The 23,121-nt window shown below is 34.3% G+C and overlaps 1 protein-coding gene across 1 annotated transcript; it reads right to left on the bottom strand.

Annotated features, from left to right (window-relative positions):
* Positions 1 to 2,986: 2,986 nt before the first annotated feature.
* LOC113176495 (protein LEG1 homolog) lies at positions 2,987 to 22,323 on the bottom strand. The gene is made up of 8 exons (XM_026380992.2): positions 22,204 to 22,323; positions 19,257 to 19,381; positions 16,935 to 17,275; positions 15,911 to 15,997; positions 10,821 to 11,005; positions 10,219 to 10,355; positions 5,677 to 5,915; positions 2,987 to 3,097 (listed from the first exon to the last, which is right to left on the bottom strand). The coding sequence occupies exons 1-8, from the start codon at positions 22,321 to 22,323 to the stop codon at positions 2,991 to 2,993; spliced, it is 1,341 nt and encodes a 446-aa protein (XP_026236777.2). The 3' UTR covers positions 2,987 to 2,990.
* Positions 22,324 to 23,121: the final 798 nt, after the last annotated feature.

The following is a 23,121-nucleotide window of genomic DNA, read 5'->3' as shown; positions in this document are numbered from 1 at the left end:
AAAAATAATTAATTAAGTAAAAATATCTGAGAATAAATCCAATGAAGAAAGTGAAACACTTCTACAATAAAATGATAGAATACTAAAGAAAGAAATTGAAGAGCGCCTTAGAAGATGGAAAGACTTCCTATGTTCTTGAATAGACAGGTGGACAAAAGAGCCATATTACCAAAATGGATCTACAGATTCAATGAAATCTACATGACTATACCAATGATATTCTTCACAGTTGTACAAAAATGCAGTCCTAAAATTCATATGGAAAAATAAAAGACCCAGAATAGCCAAAGCACTTTTGAACAAAAGAGCAGTACAGGAGGTATCACAATACCTGATCTCCAATTATGCTTCAGAACTAGAGTAAGAAAATCACGGTGGTTTTCCATTAAAGTAGACATAAATAGACAATTAAAATAGACAATGGAATGTAATGAAAGACTTATTTGGAAACAAATCAACATAAATAAAGTCATCTGATGCTTGACAAAGGTGTCAAAACCATATTTTGTGGGCTGGGGTTGTGGCTCAGCGGTAGAGCACTTGCCTAGCATGTGCAAGGCCCTGGATTTGATCCTCAGCACCACATAAAAATAAATAAATAAAATAAAGGTATTGTGTCCAACTACAACTAAAAAATAAATAAATAAATATATATATTTTTAAAAGACAGCATATTTTGGGGAAAAGACAGCCTTTTAAACAAATGGTGTTCAGAAAACTGGATATCCAGCTGTCTAGATCCCTCTCTCTCAATCTGCATAAAAGTCAGCTGAATCAATCAGTAGGAGAGTGTCAAGTTACAAAGATTCTGCAGAGCAAAGGAAACAATAAAGACTATGAAGAGAGAGCTTAAAGAACATGAGAAAATCTGTGGTGCTATCTTCCCAAAGGAGATTAATATTCAGAATATAGGAATAACTGAAGAAACCTATCACTAAAATAAATAATCCAATCAATAAATGGGCAAATGATCTAAACAGACATTTATCAAAAGAAGAAATTATAATGACCAACAAATTTACAAAAAAAAATGTTCTATATCCTCAGCAATCAGGGAAATGAAAATCAAAACTACACTGAGATCTCACTCCAATTAAAACGGCAATCAAGGATACAAATAACAATAAATGCTGGTGAGAATGTGGGGAAAATGTGCCCTTATATATTGTAGGTGGGACTGCAAATTAGTATAGCCATTTTGGAAGCAATATGAATATTCCTCCAACCATTAGGAATGGAATCACCATATGACCCAGCCATCCCACTCCTTTTTATTTATACAAAAGAACTAAAATCAGCATGCTATACTTTGTTATATAGGCATACCCATGTTTATAGGAGTGTAATTCACAGCAGCCAAATTATGGAACCCACTTAGGTGTCTGTCAAGAGACAAATGGATTTAGAAAATGTGATATATATATAAACAACTGAGTTTTACTCAGTCATTAAGAGATGAAATTCTCACTTCCTTTCCCTCCCACCTCTCACCCCTGTTAATGTAAATCTTCTTCTCAAGCTCTTCGTCCCTACCCTGTCCTTGTTTCCTCCCCTTATATCAAAGGAGTCATTTGGTATTTGTTTTTTAAAGATTGACTAGCTTCACTTAGCATAATCTGCTCTAATGCCATCCATTTCCCTCCAAATTCTATGATTTTGTCATTTTTTAATGCAGAGTAATACTCCATTGTGTATAAATGCCACATTTTTACAGTAGAAGGGGTAGAGAGAGAAAAGGGGAGGGGAGGGGAGGGAGGGGAGGGGAGGGGGGATAGTAGAGAATAAGACAGACAGCAGAATACATCAGACACTAGAAAGGCAATATGTCAATCAATGGAAGGGTAACTGATGTGATACAGCAATCTGTATACGGGGTAAAATTGGGAGTTCATAACCCACTTGAATCAAACTGTGAAATATGATGTATTAAGAACTATGTAATGTTTTGAACGACCAACAATAAAAAAAAATTTATTCTCATAAAAAAAAAGAGATGAAATTATGTCATTTTCTTGCAAATGGATGTCACTGGAAATCATTAGGCTAAGTAAAATATGCCAGACTCAGAAATTGAATGGTTGAATATTTTATTTTGTATGTGGAAGATAGAGAGAAAATGCATAAAAGGAGAAATGGAAAAGGGATCTTATGAAAACAAAAGGGAGACTAACAAAGTAAGGGTAGAGGATTAAGAGGGAGAATGAAAGGGAAGGCACAGGGAAGTACTGGGGAGTGAAATGTACCAGATTATGCTATTCCATATACAAATATATCACAATAAGTTCATTTTTTGTGTGTGTGGGAGGTCATGGGGATGGTACCACAGATTGAACTCAGGGACATCCCACCACTGAGCCAAATCTCCAGCCCTATTTTGTATTTTATTTAAAAGACAGGGTCTCACTGAGTTGCTTAGCACCTCATTTTTGCTGAGACTGACTTTGAACTTGTGATTCTCCTGCCTCAGCCTCATGAGCCTCTGGGAATACAGGAATGTACCACCACACCCAGCTCCAGTTTTTATATATAGGTGTAGATGGCATTAATTAAAACAACAACAATAATGGAGATAAGTAGAGCAAGTTGATCAGGGAAGAGAAGAGGGGAGGGAAAGTGAAGACACTAGGGAATGAGAGTGATCAAATTATATTTTGTGCATGAATGAATATGGCATAATGAATCCCACTAACATATAATTATAATGCACAAATTTAAAAACATAAAAAATTCAAATCCTTAAGTTGTATTGCCTGTCATAAACACAGATATTTGCATATTCATATGTAAGTCTGACATTCTTTAGGATTAACTAGCCTTCAAGCGGATGTATAGTTAAAATGGGGTGGAGGGATTATTGGCTAAATTCAGAAATTCTTAAACTTCAAGGGACTAAAAGGAACGAGATGAACTTTCATAGAATATTGATTTAACAATTTATTGCTTTTTATTATGAATTCAATTGACCAACATAATGAAATATGTTCCAGCCACTAAGTATTAGGTATTAAGAGTAGATTGTTAATAATGAGTTGTCCAAGAAACTGAGTTATTTTTGAAACATTCATGGCCTTCTTCCAAACTGTTAAAAATGAACCTCCTGTGAAAATGGAAACATTTGTGCTTCCAGTTAATAAAAATGTGAATACAACTCAGAAATCTCAAAATATACAAAATAAGTTTTTTTAATTACAAGGTTTATAGAATATCATAACAGCTCTACCTGACAATTACATTTGGCATAGAAACAAGAAAATGTGAAGGAATGGATCTGACAAAATGTTATCAAACAATGCTATAACCACTGTATTATATGGAATCAATATAGGATAATTTCTAAGTATGATTATGCTATTTTAAATTTTAAAAATTAAGGCCCACAGCCATGCCCTTCTTACCCCTGCTTAGAATGTTTTGTTTTCTGGTTTAAAGGTTTTGCTAAAAGGAAGGAGAGTAGGTAACTGTTCATTATTCAAATGACAATAAAACTAAGCAATATCTGGCAAGTTTATAACCCTGGGCTTAGAGTCAGTGCAAGAAAAGATGGTTTGCAGCTAATGCATCTACCCAGTTCTAATTCTAACATGCTGATATTTAAATGTATAATATTTATATAATATAATATTTGATAGCTTAAATTTTTAGGGAAGAAATGACTATATACTGAAAAATATTCCCTCAGGGATTCAAGCTAGCCTCTAGTTTAAATCTGTTTTAGATCTAATATAAGGTGTATGACTTTGGGCAGTTATTCATCTTCAATGGAACTTTTAACTCAAAAATAAGGATATTTATCACCCACTTGGTATAATTGTTATAGACATTAAATGAAACGATATATGAAGATTTTTTTCATTATATTTACCTGATGCTCATTATATTTACCTGTAACTGCCTTTCTCTATACCTGGTCTTTCTACTTGCACCTCAACCATCTCTATTACTCATTATATTCTCTATCTTGGTGGACAATGTTAACTTACACTCCTCTAACTAAACAAATAAATATCAGTGAGTCATCTTCCATGCCACTGGTAAAATACAATTGCCAAGTGTTAATGATCTGATATCTTCAGCCCCATTGAAATCTGTCTTGTCATATTGACTTCCACAGCTATTGCCATATTAATCTTGTGACTCTTATCAAGAGTTCCAGATTCAGACCCTTACAATTTACCCTCCAATGTCTTTAGTCTTTGTAGCTTCTAAGCCTAAGACATTATATCACTTCCATGCTTAAGAAGTATTAGCTCTCCTTTAATCAGTCCAAACATGAGGGGACTGTGCAACTCACAGTGATTCCCAGTTATCTATCTATAGATGCTCATTTTCTTTGGGAAAACCACCCTTTTCTCTCTCTGATGTAGACTCGTGATCTAAATGGAGATAGCAACCTCTTATGTATTCCCTTTTTCCTGTATTACAATTATGGATCAGAACTTGGGCATCTGCCTTCAGTTCAGCCAGTTTTACTCTGGTATCTAATGGTTAACCTAGATACCAGAGTAAAAATGACAAAATAATCATATGTTCAGTGCACAGGAAGAAACTAACAAGTTAATCATTATATGATGTAAACAATGGAAAGGGTAATACTGGAAAGTCTATTTTAATATAATAAGGGATAAGGATGCAATTCTTGGTACAGACAGGTTAGTCAGCAGAATGGTCAGAGTTGTGGTCAGAGAAAGTAAACCTTTAGAGAAATTGAAAAGCGGTGCAGGGGTCCATCACTGAAGGAATGCAGGGAGGAGGATAATTATAGGTAGTATGCCATGCCTGGGAACTGTGTACCCAGTCTGACAGCAAGGGAATGGTGCTACTGAGGCAAGGGAGAGGTATAGAGAAATAATACAGGGTATGATTATCACAGATTGCTGGATTTTAATCTTAAATCAGAAATCAGAATGCTTTTAGGATAATAAAAACAATTTAAGATGCATATAAGATATTGATTTTAGAAATGCTGTTACTGCAGTAGCTAAATGATGTATTGAGAATGATTTATCCAAAATCTAATTAAGATCACATAGAGAAATAATAATGAAACTTTTTGAGAAATGATAGTTTCCCTAGAAAAAATCCAGATAATAGAGAGGAAGGAACAAAATAAAGTCTGAAAATACTGAAAATGAAAGAACTTCATACGTTAGGAGAAACAACTTATAGAGGAGCATGAGTGTATGATACAGAAAATGTAAAATATCTATGAGATACATAACTGAAAATTTCCCGGTGTTAATGTAAGGGCAAGTGTTCCAGAGTTAATGTTTGATAGTTAGGTCTTGGCCAGATATACTAATGACCATACTGGCATTAATACAAACAGACTGCTCAGGTGTTTTATCCAGAAAGAGTGAAAAGAGCATCAGGCTGGAGACAGAAAGTATCCTAAAAAATGGAGGAAATGGAAAAGCCTAGAACAAACAAAATGTACTTTGTTAGTGATATGGGGAATGAGTTAGCTCCCTTTGTGCTTTTGCCATATGCTATATCAAAGTAATATATTAGTGTATTAATGAAAATATACTGTGATCATTTATATATCTATTTTACTTAGTATGAGGTCTTAACTTTTTATCATAATTACATTCAGCTTACTAAAAGAATGATAACCAATAATTCTTATATGACTTTGAGTCATTCAAGTTTTGTTTGCATTACATTTTATAAGCATACCTGTCATTTGATTTATGTTAGAAATGAGTGTAACTGAGGACATCAGTGCTTTTTCTCGTATGTTGAGGTCACTTGGGAGAATTGGATCATCTTCGTCTGTGAGTGGCCTATGTGGGAAACCCACTAGAAATTCTGCTGAACTTTCAAAGAAAGAGCGATATATTGCTGCTGCACAAAATTCTATGGCAAGTAGAAAATTGAAAGTGAAGTCTCTTTCAGTTGCAGAAGAATATTGGAATCTAAAAGAGATAATTAGCAACATGAGTTACAAAATACTTTATTATAAATGCAAATAAAAGACCAAATGTGTTTTTTCCTGTGTTCCTTAGATTTAGTATGCAATTTACTGACCAGTTTACTCACCAGAATCTACAACACACTATGTGGGAGTTAATCCCCACAATATCTTCTGTATTCTACCTGGCTGAAAAATCTCTTGAACAGAGAAAGAGAAGCCTAAATTTTGAATTATAATTTTGAAAAATATAGCATATAGCAATCCCTCTCTTAACTTTCATAAGATTTATTCTTCTCCATTCCCCGTTGTATTTCTCCTATAGTTAATTTCTACCATACTCAACTTCTTTGAGCATTAATTGTTATAAATGAAGGAAGCTCAGGGACTGGGTAAAATGAATCAACATAATGAGCAGAGGGTTATCTGACAGTAATTTCTTAGAATTTTCCAACAAAAAGCACATTTTACACTAATGCTTATTAAATTCAGATTGTTAGAATATATTTTCATTTATGGAAAGTAAGAAATGGATTCAGAATTTGCTATAGTATCAAAGTAACTTCTTGGTTGTGACTTGGGTAATAAGCAGTTCCACCTTTCTTTTGATTCCACTTCATTTAAAGTTTTGAAGTTACAAATTGAAAGATAATTCTTTATTGCAAAAAGTAACTGTAAAAATTTAATAAAATATAATATTAAAATTATATGTTTGATGATATCAGAGAGACAACAAATTTTGAGAAATTATAAAAATGGAATTTAGAATTGTAATGCAAAATAATAATAATAATAATAATAAATTTCATATAAAAAATTAATAAAAATTTTTAAAAATGGAATTTAGAAAAGAAAGGAAGCCATGTTTGATATATGTGGACATTGTCCACTCAAAATAATAGATGTTTTTGAGTGTATCCATTTTCTAATCCACATCTTCTTTTGCCTTTGAAGACTGTTGTGCAAATGTTGAGAAGATGAGAAGAGTCTGAAGAATCATAGACTAGGAAAAGAAATATTATAGTTAACGACTAATTACATAGGAGAGGCCATGATATATATTCCTAAATTTCATTTAGGACCAGGCACAAAAACAATTCTCCTTGTAGTAGAATAATACCATCCATAGGCAAAATTTTTCCCTACAATTTTCAATTGAATTTTCTAGCACACATCCAATATATCTGAGTAAATAAGAAAATAAATATCTGAAAAGCAAGAGGAAACACACAAACAGATACATGGGCATTCATGAATAACAAGATGCAAAAGAGATACAAAAAAAGATACAAAAAGATACAAAAAAAGATACAAAAAGATGCAAAAGAGATATTAGAGCTATTAGGGGTGGACTTTAAACTAGACATAATAATGAAGGGTAAGTTGATAAATTTTAGAAGACAGCTTATATAAAAATTTAATCAAATGGAATTCCAATAGTAAATTTGTAATAACAACTTAAGATTTCAGTGGAATAATTTAACAGCATAGCACATGTAGCAGGCAGAATGAAACAAAAATTAACATTGTATCATGTATCAAAGGATGAGATAGAAAAATAACATAGAAAAAAGAGATGAAAGTAATGAAAGTACATAAAATCATGAAAATTTCCTGTGGTACATGAACAAAAGGTTTAATCTATATTTAAGGAAGTTTCTTAAAAAGAGCATTTTTACAAATCAATAAAATCAATATTGGAAAAGAAAGTGACTGAAAATTTTCCAAAACTAATGAAAGACACACAGCTACAAATCTAGCAGCTACAAATTCCAAGCAGATTCATTACAGAAAATATGTCAAGGAATATAAAAGTAAAATTACAGAAAAGGCAAAGCAAACATTTAAAATTGGACAAAAAAAAAGTCTAAAAATAATCAATAGAAAGTTAGCTTTAAATTTTAAAAGTGGACATAAGAAGTAACCTAGAAAAAAACTTCCTAATAGAAAATATAGTTAAATATATATGCATATATAATATACATATTTATACATGAATATACAAATTTTAAAAATTGAGTTATATAACAAATTATTCTTTAGAAATAAAAGCAAAAATCACAAAATTTTAGACAAACAAATTGAGAGTATTTGTGATCAGAAATCTGAAAGAAAGCAATTTCTAAAAGGACTTCTAAGGAGAAAAAAAACAATATACTAGAAGATGATTTAGAGATGTCAAATGAAATATAGAGGAATGGGAAGAATATAATTCAGGTGATGCTAAACAAATGTTACTTTTTAAAATAATTACTTGTAATAATATTTATCAAGTTAAATTACTACAATTGTACACCTTGCCCTTTTCACAAAGTAGTGAAGTCTCTATATTTACCTCCTTCAGAATATCAAACTTAACAAATAGCAAAGCATGAATATAAGTGACTTATAGACACCTACTTCATTGGAGTAAATATGGGAAATTTCTAAATTTGTTGCTCCAAAAACCAAGACTCAACAAATCACAATGGATTAACATCATACAAAATTATTTTTTTTACATCACAAAAGATTCATAACAACAACAAAAACCTCAGGAAACTTCACATACTTTATATATTTGGAAATAAAGTAATACATTGAAACTAGGTTGAAGAAAAATTCACAATAAAAATTAGAAAATAGCATTTATTAAATGTAATGAAAATATGACATATTAAAATTTGTGGGATATAGGAAAAATCATATCTTAAAAAAAAGCTATACTCAGTGCATCTGAATTATCTACAATTGCATTTCTTTTTTTTTTAAATAACTTTTATTTATTTATTTTTATGTGGCACTGAGGATCGAACCCAGGGCCTTGCACATGCGAGGCGGGCACTCTACCGCTGAGCCATAACCCCAGCTTCTACATTTTCATTTCTTGATGTGAGTAAAAATAACAAATGAAAACAAATTAGCTGAAAAAGGCAAAATTACAGTTAGGAGAAAAGTTAATGAAATAAAATATAAGCCTCAAATAGAATTCTAGAAGTGAAAAATCATTCTTAGATAAAATGTGAGAAAGAAATTATACCAATTTTACACAAAATCTTCCAGAGGTAGTTTACAACTCATTCTCTGAGCCAGCATATCTCTTTATCGTCAAAGTTAGACAAAATAGGAAAAGAAAATATCCAGAAAATCTTGCTGAACAGTGTAGATAAAAAAATTAACTATTTCAGTTTATAATCAGATGAAATAACAGATAAATAGATAACCATATTATGGCAATTTGATTTATTCCAGAGGTGAAAGATGAATATGTCATCTGAAGCCAATCTATTTTTCACATTAACCAAAAAATGGAGAAAAAAGTCACATGATTTTCTAAATATCTGCAAAAATTATGTAGTGATTCAGTGTCTATTGATAAGCAAAAATAGCAAGCTAAGAGTCGAAGAACAGATGTTATCAGACAAAAGTTATCTATCATAATTCTTATCCTAATTTTACCACTTTTATTCAACATTGTACAGCAATGCAATTAGACAATAAAATTAAGCATCACAATTTTAAAGGAATAAATTCTCAATATTTACATAGTAATTTATATGTGTAGAATATGAAAAAAACTTCTAACCTATTAGAAAGTAATAAGTGATGATAGCAAGATTATCAGATATTAAATTATCCAAAAAAAATCACTTGTATTTGTATATATACAAGTAGCAAAATAAACGGAAAAATATTATTTACATGAAATGGCACAACTTAACTAATAAGGCATGGACTAATGGGGATAATTGTAGGCTGGTGGGTGTGGTTGAAGGAAGCAGGTCACTGGGGACATGGCCTAGTTTACACCTGTCTATCTCTTCCTTCTGCTCTCTCTCCCACCCCTCCCCCTCTGCTTTCCAGCTGCAATGAGCTAAGCAGTTTTTCTCCACCATGCCTTTCCACCATGCCCTTCCACCATAATGTTCTGCCTCATCTCAAGGTCAGAGCAACAGAGTCAGTCAATCATAAACTGGGACCTATGAAACCATGACCCCCAAATTCTTGTCAGGTATTTTGATTGCAATGATGAAAAGCTGACTGATTCAGACATAAGAACTATTTTAATGTGAACAATATTGTCTGAGAATACCATGAAACTTCCTTCTGAAAGAAGTGAATACATACAAGATCCTTTTATTCTTCTCTGGTGGATGAAATGACTCTAATTTGAGTTGCAGATAAAAATGGTAAAGCTATTTTCTAAACATTCTGGAAAATATGAAAACTGTATATTTAAGGGGAAAAAGCAAACACCATACATATTATACAGTACAAACTAGAAAGAAACTGATATTTAATTGTATCACAGAAGGTAATTATCTTACATGTCATTGAACATTGGTTTTCCAATGTCAATGAGGGCTTGATGGGCATCCCACATGTAAAGTATTGCTGTGTCTTTATCAGTGTTGTACACAGGAGTATCTCCAACAATGGACAATATCTTCCTGGACTGCAAATACTTCAGAAAAAAAAATATGATCAATTGTGAATAGAATTCAAAGCCAAATTAAAATAAACTTAATCGCTCTGCTCATAAACTCCTGACTGAGAAATACTAGACTAGATGATTGTCTAGACATAGATTTATTATCAAAATAAAATTTAACAATTGAAAATGGCATTAACTTATCATTTTCTTTACACAAAGATTTATGCTAATTTGCTTATAAAAATTATAATTTGATACTTATTTTTATATCAATTTTACTGAAAAACACTTTTAAAAATAAAATTATACTAGCTTATTACTACTTTTCCATTTAGTATCATTTTAAGATACCAAGAAGAAGATTTCCAGAAAGGGATGTCATTCTATACTAATAATTGTAAATGTTTAGTAAATTTTAAAACCATAAATCTAATGAAAGATGTTTACTGTCTTTATTCATGCAACTCAGAAAAAAAAATCACTGCATTCTTTTACCTGGTAAAACTTTTTGGCTGCATCCATAGCTTGTGGGAAGGATGCACGACATTCCTCAATAGAATAACAGAAGTAAGACCTGTGTTCTTCTGGAGATAGAAACACTATCTCCTGTGATATATTTCTCAAAAACCCAGATTCAATTGCAGCAAGAAAATATATCGTAAGCACATAGAAGTTAAAGCCTACAAAGTAACAGAGGAAAGGTGTCTAGAATTAATGTCTATTCAAGAGAAGAACTAGAGAAAGGACTATGGCTCTGCCTATGTAACTCCGTCATTTTATTCCACAAACTTTGTATTGGAATTTGTTCTCTAAGAAATACAAAAGATTGAGAGAAATTAGGGTTAATCATAGTCAGGAAATCTTTCATACTGGGGGATTGTTGGTGCACATAGTTACAAATACACATAAATCTCCCTAATTAAACCAATTTCCCAAATATAGATGTTGTATATTTCCTCCTCAAACAGGAAACATATAAAAAAGATTTGGCAAAGGAAAATATTTTCCTCAGTTGGTGTATATATGTATGTACTTAATATTTAATACTTATAACTTGTGGAAACTCTTTGCCTAAATTGAGGAAGAAGTTTTGAATTTATTTGTTTCCCACCCTCCTTTTAGTTCTTTGTGATATACATGTTTCTTTTTTTAAAAAATTTAAAATATGTTCTAATTAGTTATGCACAATAGTAGTATAAATAAAGTATAACTTCTCATTCTTCTGCTTATACATGTTGCAGAATCACACTGGTCATGTAATTCATACATGTGCATAGGGTAATAAAGTCCAATTCATTCTACTATCCTTCCTTCTCCATATCTTTTCCTCTCCCTTCACTGCCCTCTGCCTAATACAAGTGCCTCTATTCTTCCCTAGCAAACCCCCTCCCCTTATTGTGAATTAGCATCCATGTATCAGAAAAAAAAATTGGGGCTTTGGTTTTTTGGGATTGGCTTATTTCTTATTTCCTTTCTATCCAACCTGCTAGACATTTCCTCAACTTTAAATTCAATATATTTCTTTAGATTCTTAAGGCTAACTCATTTCAATGAAGGGCTCACTCTTAAACTCCTACACAAAGAGTGAGCAATTTCTCTGTTTGGATTGTTTATCTATTTCTGAGTTCCTATGTTCACCTTGTGTAATAGGACTCTATCAGCTTCCAGGCCTGGGTTTATCATAAACCAACTTCTCAGAGGGACTACTGTGGTCACAGGTATGATTCAATCCCTTCTGTCAGTGTAGTACATCCTCTGGTTGTTAAGTTTCTGCTTAACAACCAGAGAATAGTTTTGGTTGTCGATATGATTGATAATGAGAAGCCAAGATAAATATGACACAAAGCATGAGGGCAAAAACAAGTCATGGACTGTTAGGGTCTGTAAACAAGTCTGGATGGCGCCTGGCATTTTGCCAGAGGGAGTGGTTTATGAAGTAATGCCAGCGAGCCATTAAGTGTGGAGATTCCTTATTGGTTGACTGATGTATCGAGTTTATGTTAATTAAGATAAGCTGTGTGAAATGTATAAATACCGCTCCTGTCCTACAATAAAGGGCTCCCACTCCTGCTGTATCAATCTACATAAGTTGTTCGTCACCCCCCCACACACACCCCCCCCCCCGTTATTTGCTGCAGCTGGACTGCGGCAGATGGTGGCCCCTTATGGGGAGCCCCCGGACACTCTGGGGTAAGTGACGAAAAAGAGCTGCCAGTCCCTAGATAGGACGGGAGCAAATCTGCTCATCCCTAGGCAGACAGGGTGAGAGGAAAATGGCCATTTTGAGAAAATGGAGAAGATTGATACAGTACGTTTGTGTCTTGTTTTGTCTTGATGTGTTGTTTTGTGACGAAAATATGGAAGGGGTGTTAAGTAAATTGATAAGGGAAAGAGGCACCCCAGTGGAACCAAGAGCAGTTAGGGCATGTGTTGATGGAAGCCCAGGAACTCTAGTCAGAAAAAGAAAGTTCAGAAAAAGAAAAAAAGAAGGATTATCAGAAAAAAAAAGTTGCAGCAAAAGGCTATTACTAAATACTTTTCGTTACCGAGGGTACGTGAATCGGTGCAGCGGCTGCCACGTGCACAAGCTGGTCATGGTGCAGCAAGGACTTTCCAAGCGGCAGCAGCGGGCTCTTCCCTGCCCCCCGCCCGGGGAGCAGGACGCCACTGCCAAGAGCCCAAATCCAGACCTGACCCTTAATCAATATTGGTGAAGGCGATCCCCCACTCACTGTCTTGAGAGGGTCACAGTGAGAAAGTGTTGGCAAAGCCCCTCTCCCACTGTCTTGACAGGGTCACAGTGAGGATGAATGCTGGCAAAGCCACGCTGGTTGGTGGGAAACCGAAACCATGAGACCCTTTTTTATGTAATTGGGACTTTTCATTTTCATGCTTATGTTTCTGGCAGGAGGCATGAGTATGTTAAATGCCAAACAAGTTAAATTTCAGATGGCTAGAACAGAACAGGTAGTTCATGCCTTGGAGGCTATTCAACTACCCCTCAGCATATCAAGGACAAAGTAGAAGGCTGTTTTTCTATCTCAGTACATTGTGGACAAACCTGATAATGGACAACAATCATACTTTGAAAGGCCACGAGAATTTTAGGCACCACATTGATTATATCAACTAGAACCCAAGCCCATATTTCCGGCCTCTTAGAAAACCTAATCAGTATGCTTATTTCACAAAGTTCACCACATGCAGTTTCATTTTTGATTAAGGAATTATATTATACACTTAGGAAAGTTAAAACATATAAAGATATATTCTTCTCTTTTTATAAACCCTTTCTTACTTTACATAGGGATATATGATGAGCATGGTTAATATTAGTGGAAAGTGGATTAATTTTTAGAACTTTCTTTCTATTGAGAAATATTATAAAGATATGAGAACTAGTGCACCTTGACTGAGAAACAAAGAAACTCTTTGAGAAAGCAGCTCAACCAGTTTTATGAGAATAAATTTAGGAATTATAAAGCTATTTTAATAGCTTTATAAGACACAGTTTTAGAATAATGTTAGAAATATTATTTTATTTAGATTCTTAAGTTTAGAAATTCTTAAGTTTTTAGTTGTATAGGTTTCTGATATGTTTTAAGAATTATTTATAAACTTTAGGATGTTTTAAATATAAGATTTAAAGGGACTTTTTTAGATGGGAATTTTAGATTAGAAATAAAGTACAAGTGTACTTTAGGTTAATGATTGATTAGGAGACTTAGAGTCTGGTTACATAGTTTGGCATTAGTTAATAAGAAAATAACATATCTTGGGAAAAATAGTAAATCTTGGGAAAATCTGAAAAATGTAAATTAGTGACGTATTTTATTAATGATTCTGTACTTTTAATAATTACATAACTGAAGGTCATATCCTGGAAAAATGTAAATTAATGTTACATTTTTTGTACCCCCAATCATGGTTAAGGAAATGTCATGTCTTGGCAAAGTTTTAAATTATATAATTGATGATGTATTCTGAATCTATAATGATGAGAAAAATTGTAATAAAAGATGACTCAGAGAAAGCTGCATTAGCTCTCTCTCTGGAGATTGCTCCAACGGAACGACTCCTGTCTCATCTTTTCGCTGACGCCACTCAACCTTCAGGACTCCCTGGACCTCACTAGGGCAGGACCCCGGCAATCTACAACAAATTGTAACTCAGTATCTTTGCTAATGGTGTCATTGCTGGTATAATTTTTCCAAGGGCTTCTTGCATGGAGCCATCAATTGGCTTGGTATTGTGGCATTTTGTATCCTCCCCTTCTGCTTGTAGCAGATTATTTATGGTGTTTGTGTAAAAACCACTATAGTCGTTATTTAAATTAAACAAAAGGGGGAAATGTTAGGGTCTGTAAACAAGTCAGGATGGTGCCTAGCAAATATTAGAGTCTGTAAACAAGTCTGGATGGCACCTGGCATTTAGCCAGAGGGAGTGGTTTATGAAGTAATGCCAGCGAGCCATTAAGTATGGAGATTCCTTATTGGTTGACTGATGTATCAAGTTTATGTTAATTAAGATAAGCTATGTGAAATGTATAAATACCGCTCCTGTCCTACAATAAAGGGCTCCCACTCCTGCTGTATCAATGTACACAAGTTGCTCGTCACCCCCCGGTTATTTTGCTGCAGCCGGACTGCGTCAATGGACAAAGGATTGCAAGGAATATTCTTCTGTCATGTGGATGATAAGTTATTTCCTCATTATTCAAAGCCTGATATGCTCGATAATTTTATTCCACTTATTTATACTTTAACATGAATCATCACAACTGAATAATTGTTAATAAAATCCTTACTTTGATTTGTCTGTAATAGACCTAAAAGACCTCTATTAATTACAAAGTATGACCATCCTTTTGAAATGTGCACTTATAAGATTCACTTTTAAAAATTTTGTCTTTAGTGGATTTTATTTGGGAATGAACCTTAGGGAATCTACATATATATTACAACTAGCCTATAGTAAAATTCTACCAGAAGGACTGAAAAAAATCTTACAGTTGCAAATGTGAAATCACTATCAAGTTATTTTTTTTAATTCTTTCTTGCAGATTAGGGGTTTAGGAAGGCAAGCTGTCACAGCAATTATAAAATAGACTTTAGAGGTAGAAGGATGATTGGGATCTATTACTGTCTTTATACAAAGAAACAAATTACTCAACTTCTTTTACATTCTATTTGATGATCTATATTATAGGAATAGTAATATGGTGGTAAATATTGAATTAAAATAATTCTCTGAAGGGGCTTTGGTAAAGTTCTAGAGTATAGTTCAGTGTGAAATAAATTGTATAATTGGGAAAGGAGCTGAGAGTATGTGGAAAAAGCATCAGAAACATCAGAAGTTTGTATTCTTTAATATATAACTAAACATAATAATATGTTATATATTATAATTTAGAAATGACTATTATTTTTTCATTAGAACTGATTAATTCCTAGGGAGATTAGAGAGAAAACTGCATATTGTTACAAAGGAAATGTCAGGATTCACCTAACTCATCCTGTTTGATATAAAAATAGAATAAACCTCATGGCCACAGATCATAAAGGATCATGGAGCATAACACTTACCTCCCCAGCCACTGTCAATTGATATACAGCCAGGGAATTCACCCTCATATGCACAGACTGAACTATTAGAAGGCTTGACAAATCGACCTACAAAATAAACAGAGTAGATTTTTTAAAACCCTCTAAAATGAAGTTTAAACTTTATAATAGAGAATCATGAAATAGAGGTGAAAAGATACACAGGTTCCTTGAACAAAAATTAATAAATTAATTAATTTTAAAAAGAAGAAGGAGGAGGAGGAGGAGAAGAAAGGAGGGTTAATTCTTGCTGCTGATGTTATCCATCCACAGTACCTCATTTATTTACACATACTTTTGAGTGTTGGAAGATTTTCAAAGACATCAAGTCTGTAAAAGTCTCTCTTGACTAAGCAGAACCAACAGAACATTTTACTTCCAAGGCAGCCTCTGAGTCAACTGGTTCTTCCTGAATAAACTAAGAACTTCCTAAAATAATTAACTGTACAATAAGTGATTTTCTGCATCAAGGTATGACATTCTAATTCTTCTTTCTTTCTGAGCTCAGATTGAGTTTCTTGGGGGTCTGGTCACGTCCACAGAAGATAGATTTGAAATATAATTTCAGGAAATGTATGACAGTTCAGTTAGGCAACCTCAGTAATAAGAAAACTGGTCTAAGGATTAGAGAGAAGTTATGCTAGGTAGAAAAATGCTCTTAGAGGAAGAAAAGAAAGAACTTTCTCAAAATGCTGAGTTCCACATTGAAGCATCTAATCTCTGCTTGGTTTTCCAAACCTAGTTGTTTCAGTACAAGAAGTGAGTAGTTTATTCACTAGTAATGATCTTCCCTATTTTCTTTCTAAAGGAATTCAATACTGAGTGTGATGTCTTAGCTTCTCTTTCCATTAATATTATATGAGGCAAAACCCAGGCTTTTCAGAGAAAGTATGTTTTTTCCTTTATTTTGTATAAAATTTCACCCTTGGTCTTAAACACATTAAAACTCTTAGTAATGAAGAAAGAAAGATGTGAAATTTATTGGAAATAATTAAAATATACATACCTGTTTTATATAGCTTTCCATAAAATAAGGTGAGTCCCCACAGCACATTGCCTGTATCATTTTTTCCAAATTGAACAAAATATTTGTTTGATTCTCTTATAAGGATTTTATATATTTGCAGTCGATCCTTATACTTCCAGATATCAATGATTATTTTATTATCCTGTACTGGAAATTCTGCTATGTCCCCATTAATCTGGTCCCAAAAAGGAGGGTATCTGTCATTTCCATCTGTAACTGACCCTGGAATTTGGGCTGATCCCACAGAAAAGCAGCTAAGGAATAGAAAAGTGGGGATCACCAAAGCAGGCCACATCTTCTCACTGCCTTTGGGATTAAGCCTAAGTTTCAAATGAGAGCAAATTATATAGCAAGTGAAAGTCAAACAATCCCTCTGCCAGTTCAAGAACAAATCTCTGATCAGACAGTAAGCTGATCAAAGTGCACCTATGTAACTAATGAGGAAATAAATAGGCATCTGCCAACCTATATTTAGTAACTAAAATGGTTGAAGGCTATTTCAAAATGCTTCAAGGAAATAATTTGAATAGAATATTTACTGCAAATAGTCAAATGGTCAATTATTTCTCATAGTTTAAATTAAATGTGGTCAAGTTTTCCAAAATAATGCTTTAAGTATTTATTCAACCCAAATTAGTACTTTAAATATTTTGCAAAGACTGTCTCCCATTTGACAATGATCAACCAAAACAAAACAAAAACACAAAAACAAAGAGAAAGAAATCAAATAAGTTTTGCCTTGGGATAGATTAAAAGATAAAATTAATCTCTATATTTAATATCATATATTAATACATTTTTCTTTCTTTCTTTCTTGAAAGGCCATTTTAAATCATTGTTATATATAATCTTGCAATAATTCTATGAGAAATACATTTCTACCACCATTTGAAAGATTATAAAACACAGTAGAGCCAAAACAAAAGATTTAAGTACCATTGACTGGGGTTTACACAGGATATAAACTGTCTGCATTTCTTTTCTTTTATTTCCTTTTTTTTGGGGGGGGGGATATAGGAGTACCAGGGATTGAACTCAGGGGCACTCAGCCACTGGGCCACATCCCCAGCACTATTTTGTATTTTATTTTGAGACAGGGTCTCACTGAATTGCTTAGCGCCTTGCTTTTGCTGAGACTGGCTTTGGACTGGTGATCCTCCTGTTTCAGCCTCCCAAGCCACAGGAATTACAGGTGTGCTCCAACATTCCAGGCTATAAGCTGTATCTATTTCTAAAAGACAGATACAAAATATCATAACTCACAGGCTATTGTGTAGGTAATACAGAAGTTACACACCTCATAGTCAACTGATTAAAGCCGACAACAAGTTGTATTGATATCATGTTACAGAGGCAATTCACCTTCAGTATATTCTTTCTGAAGATTCATCAATTCAGTCTGATCATGAGAAAACAGCTGAAAATCCAAATTTAATAAGTGATATTTGATATTATGCATCCTCTGCTTGGATTCGAGACCACAAAAGGGACACTAGCAGGAGAAATTGAAAAAATCCAAATGAAGTCTCTGGATTATTCTGTTGTATCATATTAATATTAATTTCTTAGTTTTAATACTTCTACCATCGTTATAACACATGAGGGCACCTAGGTGAAAATTATACAGAAATTTTCAGGAATCACTTTGCTACTCATTTGTAAATCTAAAATGATCTCAAATTTGAAACAAAATATTCCAGTCAAAAACTTTGAAAAATTTAATGTAATCAATTAAAAACATATACACTGATGATGATTTAAGAGTTCATGAATGACACAAAGTTTATTTCACAGACAAGTAATTGAAGGCATGGCAGTTGATTTGACCAGGGGCCCAAAACTTCATAAATTTCACAGCTGAAACAAGATCACAAAATTTTTAAGTCCAGCTCTCTATTCTTTCAACTAAGTCAACCTACTACTATCATTAAAATTATTCTAGAAATATGAAAAACAAAATTTAAACAAAAATTCTTGAAAGGTCATTATCGAAGCATATTAAATTTAGATAGGAACTTCTAAATTATCTTAATAGCAAAAAGGCAATCTAATAAACTTAGTGAATCACAAGAGAACATTTCTTCTTTGTGAATGATACTGACCCATTCAGGAAAAATGGAAAAGGGAGGGGGGAAATTCTAAGCAGAGAGAATAATACCATATATTTTGTTATATTTTCTTTACATACAGGCACACACCCCACATCCCAGTGGTGCTAGGGGAGTGGGAAAGTTTTCTGAGGACCCAAAGAAGACATCCAGAGATCCGATGTGAGATGTAAGTTTATTGAGAACTGCTTACTGGAAAGATCCAGTAGGATGAGCTTGAGAGGTATTTACCAGAAAGTTCAGAGGGAATGGACTGGACAGGTGCACCTCCATTTCACACGTTGTCTCAGGTATGTCGCCAAAAAATAGCACCTGTAGCTATTGGGATAGATTAAAAGATAAAATGAAATGAAATATTTTGTTGCATGGTGGCCAGTTGGACAACCACTTTCCTCTCCTGCTTCCTGGGGACAGTTTTTATAGATTAGGTAACTGTATTACAAAAGTAGGGACATTAGCTTAGCTTGCTTTGTCCAGCTGTATAAACAGCATCCCAAGGAACGTGATGGGCATTTAATAAAGCAACTTTCTACTTGATAAAATTAACTTGCCCTAATTCCTGGTATACAGGAGAGAAAGTCAGAGTCCTTCCTTATATGTATCTGGACATTCTGACCCAGACTTACACTTCTTCTTCTCTTTACTTGAATAGATTCTCAAGTACAGAGATGGGCACTTCAGGACATAGTGGGTTTTTTGTTTTGTTTTGTTTTAGTTTTTTGGGGGAATACCAGGGATTGAGCCAGGGGCTCTTGACCACTGAGCCACATCCCCAGCCCTTTTTTGTATTCCATTTAGAGACAGGGTCTCACAGAGTTGTTTAGTGCCTCGCTGTTGCTGAAGTTAGATTTGAGCTTGCAATCCTCCTGCCTCAGTCTCCTGAACCGCTAGGATTACAGGAGTGTGCCACCACATCCAGCTGGACATAGTGTTTTACTGTCCTCCTTTTCTGCAGGGATAACACACTCTACCTGCCATGTGCCTAAATTTCTTTGCATTTTATGCTGCACCCATCTTCTGTGATGCCTCTTGGGTGTCACATCAATGTGTACATTGCTAACCAAATCCCATAACAACAGTACAAAGAGCAATAAACTATATAAGCCATGTTACAAGAACAACCAGACTGAATAAAACATAAATAGTATCAACACTAAGTTTATATAGAAACAACATTCTGTTTTAGTGAAGGAATATGTATCTCTCCATTCTCTAATCAGCATATCTAACATCATTCTGTTCTGAAGTACCAATTTTCACTTCTGGTGGTTTCTTCTTTCAGCAAAGTTAGTGATTTTTGAATATTATTTAAGGCAGCAACAGTGTGTTTAGCTGAAGCTTCCACTTGGAATTCAACATGTATTCTTTCTGAGGGAAAATTATAGTAAGTGGGTAAAATCACCAGGCAGCTTGAGTTACTCTATGCCTTTGCCTTTCACTATGTCCCTCTTTAGTAGGTGTCAGAGACAAAGTGGGAAGTATGAAAGCTGGTATGTAAGGTTCTTCCCAAGAGCATTGGACAATCCAGTTATAAGCACGTATATCCATCCAGGGGTGCATTTGTTCATAACCATCTCCAGGTGCAGTTGACTTTTCCATCCTATGCAGGTAGTATCTTTAAGTATAATGATTAGATTGCATTGTTTGATGGGGTCCAGCCCATAGTTACAGAGAGTAGAAAAGTGTTACTTTCAGAGACTTTCCTTCTCACTTTTATCTGTATTTTACTTAGCCAACTCATCCCATCCAATACAGTGCACTCAAGCAAAGGTTTGGCCATGTTCATTTGTTTTGTGCCAAGCAGAAGTCATGATCTTGGTGTTCTGAAAAGACTGTGAATTTATGTTTAAGAATAGTAGAGTAAGTCGACTGTGTCCATGAGAGGCAGCTGTTACTCCATCTTCACAGTCTCTTCCATTGCACCAAGGCATCTGATGCTAGATGCCACAGGAGACATGTAGAGGATGACAAAGGGAGCTCATTAAACATCCAAAAATCCATTTTGATCTGCATTTATGTAACAGCATCCACAATTTCTGCAACTAGATTAGCTCTAAAATATCTTAAATATGTTAATAATTATTACACAGTAAGATACAAGTGACCTGATCATTTCCAGTGAGAACAATACTAGCCTGTGGCCCCATCCATAGATAAAATATGTAAACCACACTTTCTGCCCTGTTTGACCCTATGGTTTGGGCAAAGAGTATAATAATGGTGGGGTTGTTACAGACCACAATAAAATGATATATTCTCCTTTAGAGAATAATGGCCCTGGGTTAGTGATTTTAATAGGGAAGGGCGATCATATAATTATTACTTGTATTTCTATGTCTTATTTTAGTCTTTCCCCACATGGACCTAGGAACAAACACCATCAAGGCCTTTTTTTGCCATTCCCATAGTCAATATACTATATGAGTCCTCTGGATTGAGTCCTGCATCAGCAGCAATATCAAATTATTTTGTGTTTCCATTCATAAAAGTGCAAAGTCTTCTTTAGTCCTACTATTTGAATCTACATGCTGTTATCAAGTCTTAGCATGAACATTTGGTAGGCACTGGAGTGTGTGTTGTCATACTCATTCAAGGTTTTGATGGCCATCTAGCCATCCACAGTTGCTTTGCCCACATTACCAAGGATTTTTCTTTCATCTTTAGTTGTTGTTTTAGTGGGTCATTCATCCATTCATTCACTCATTCATTCAATTATTCCTCCTACAGTTAGGTTATAGGGTAAAAGGAAATGAAAATACATGTCCAAATTGTATTTGTGCATAATGTGAACAGTAAATTGTATCACATGTCATTAAATATGTCAGTAGAGGTTTCACATGCGGTGCAAAGCATTTGAAGTATGGTTGCCTTCTGTGTGGCCTTTTTCCAAGAGTATTTCTGTATTAGTCTAGTGTGGGTGGATATCTGCACTTGTTAAGGATGAGCTTGCAGCCCTCCAGTAGGGGAAAGGCTCTGATGATATCAAATTGCCATAATTGTGCAAGCAATCTCCCTCTAGCTATAACCTCATCACATATATGTACAATGTCTGATGATCTTAGTGGGATTCCCACTTTTTTGTTATGGACCAGAGAGCTTTCTTTCCCTTAAATCCCTTTTTTGTTATATAGCCAAGCAACCAAGTCTTCAGCTGGCACATTTTCCAGCCATTCAACTTCAGCTAGTTTATCTGCTTTTTGATTGTCTGTCAGAGAACTGTAACCACATGATACACAGGCAGTTCCAGAAGTGACAATCATTTCCCAATGTCTTTCCAGACTTTTGATCTCTATCAGGACTGATGTTTTATGGCCCACTTTTTAGTGGTCCAGTCACTGATCTGTACAATCAAATCCCTTATAGACAGAAGAACTGGCAATATACACAGCAGGGGAATTTATTTCATTAGCAAGTACCATTTGTAGAGCCCATAGCTCAGTCCATTGACTCCTCCATTCAGTCCCTGAATGCAATCACAGGTGGCAGTAGCAGGTTAAATGGTCACTTCTGTCCAAATGGGGGGTTGCCTCTGTCCAGTAAATTATGTACCTTGTCATTGAGTAAGTCAATAAAGGTGCCATATGTACTGCAAAGCATTTGAAGTTCTGGTATCTCTCAGCCTTCCCCTTGCATTGGGTTAGACAGATGAGTGCTACAATATCATTTAGTACTTCCTTTTCTTCACTGGTAAAGTCCTAGAATGATTAGTGCTAGAATAGTGTGTAACTGCATTTAAAGGGCTGCAAGTCAGTGTGCTCCTTTGCTATAAATGCACACACCAATTGGCCAATATGTCTGCTTGTGTTGATTCAGTTGCTGCTTAAAAATATCCCACAACCATTCTATGATAGGAAGATGTGTGTCACTCCAGTATAGAACAGCATTAGTGATAATCTGCACTTGTTATAGTGCCAGGTATGTAGCAAAAAGGGAACCATCACTTTTTAAGGCACTATGTTGTATTTCTGCTCCTTTCCATAGCTGTAACTCAGGTAAGGAGAAGTGCTAGGTCATTAGGCAGAGAAAATTGGCCCAGGCAGGTGCTCTTCTCCTCCTCT

The sequence above is a fragment of the Urocitellus parryii genome, chromosome 8, assembly GCF_045843805.1.
Source record: "Urocitellus parryii isolate mUroPar1 chromosome 8, mUroPar1.hap1, whole genome shotgun sequence".
NCBI classification, from domain to species: Eukaryota; Metazoa; Chordata; class Mammalia; order Rodentia; family Sciuridae; genus Urocitellus; species Urocitellus parryii.
This window is presented reverse-complemented; position numbering and strand designations above follow the sequence as displayed.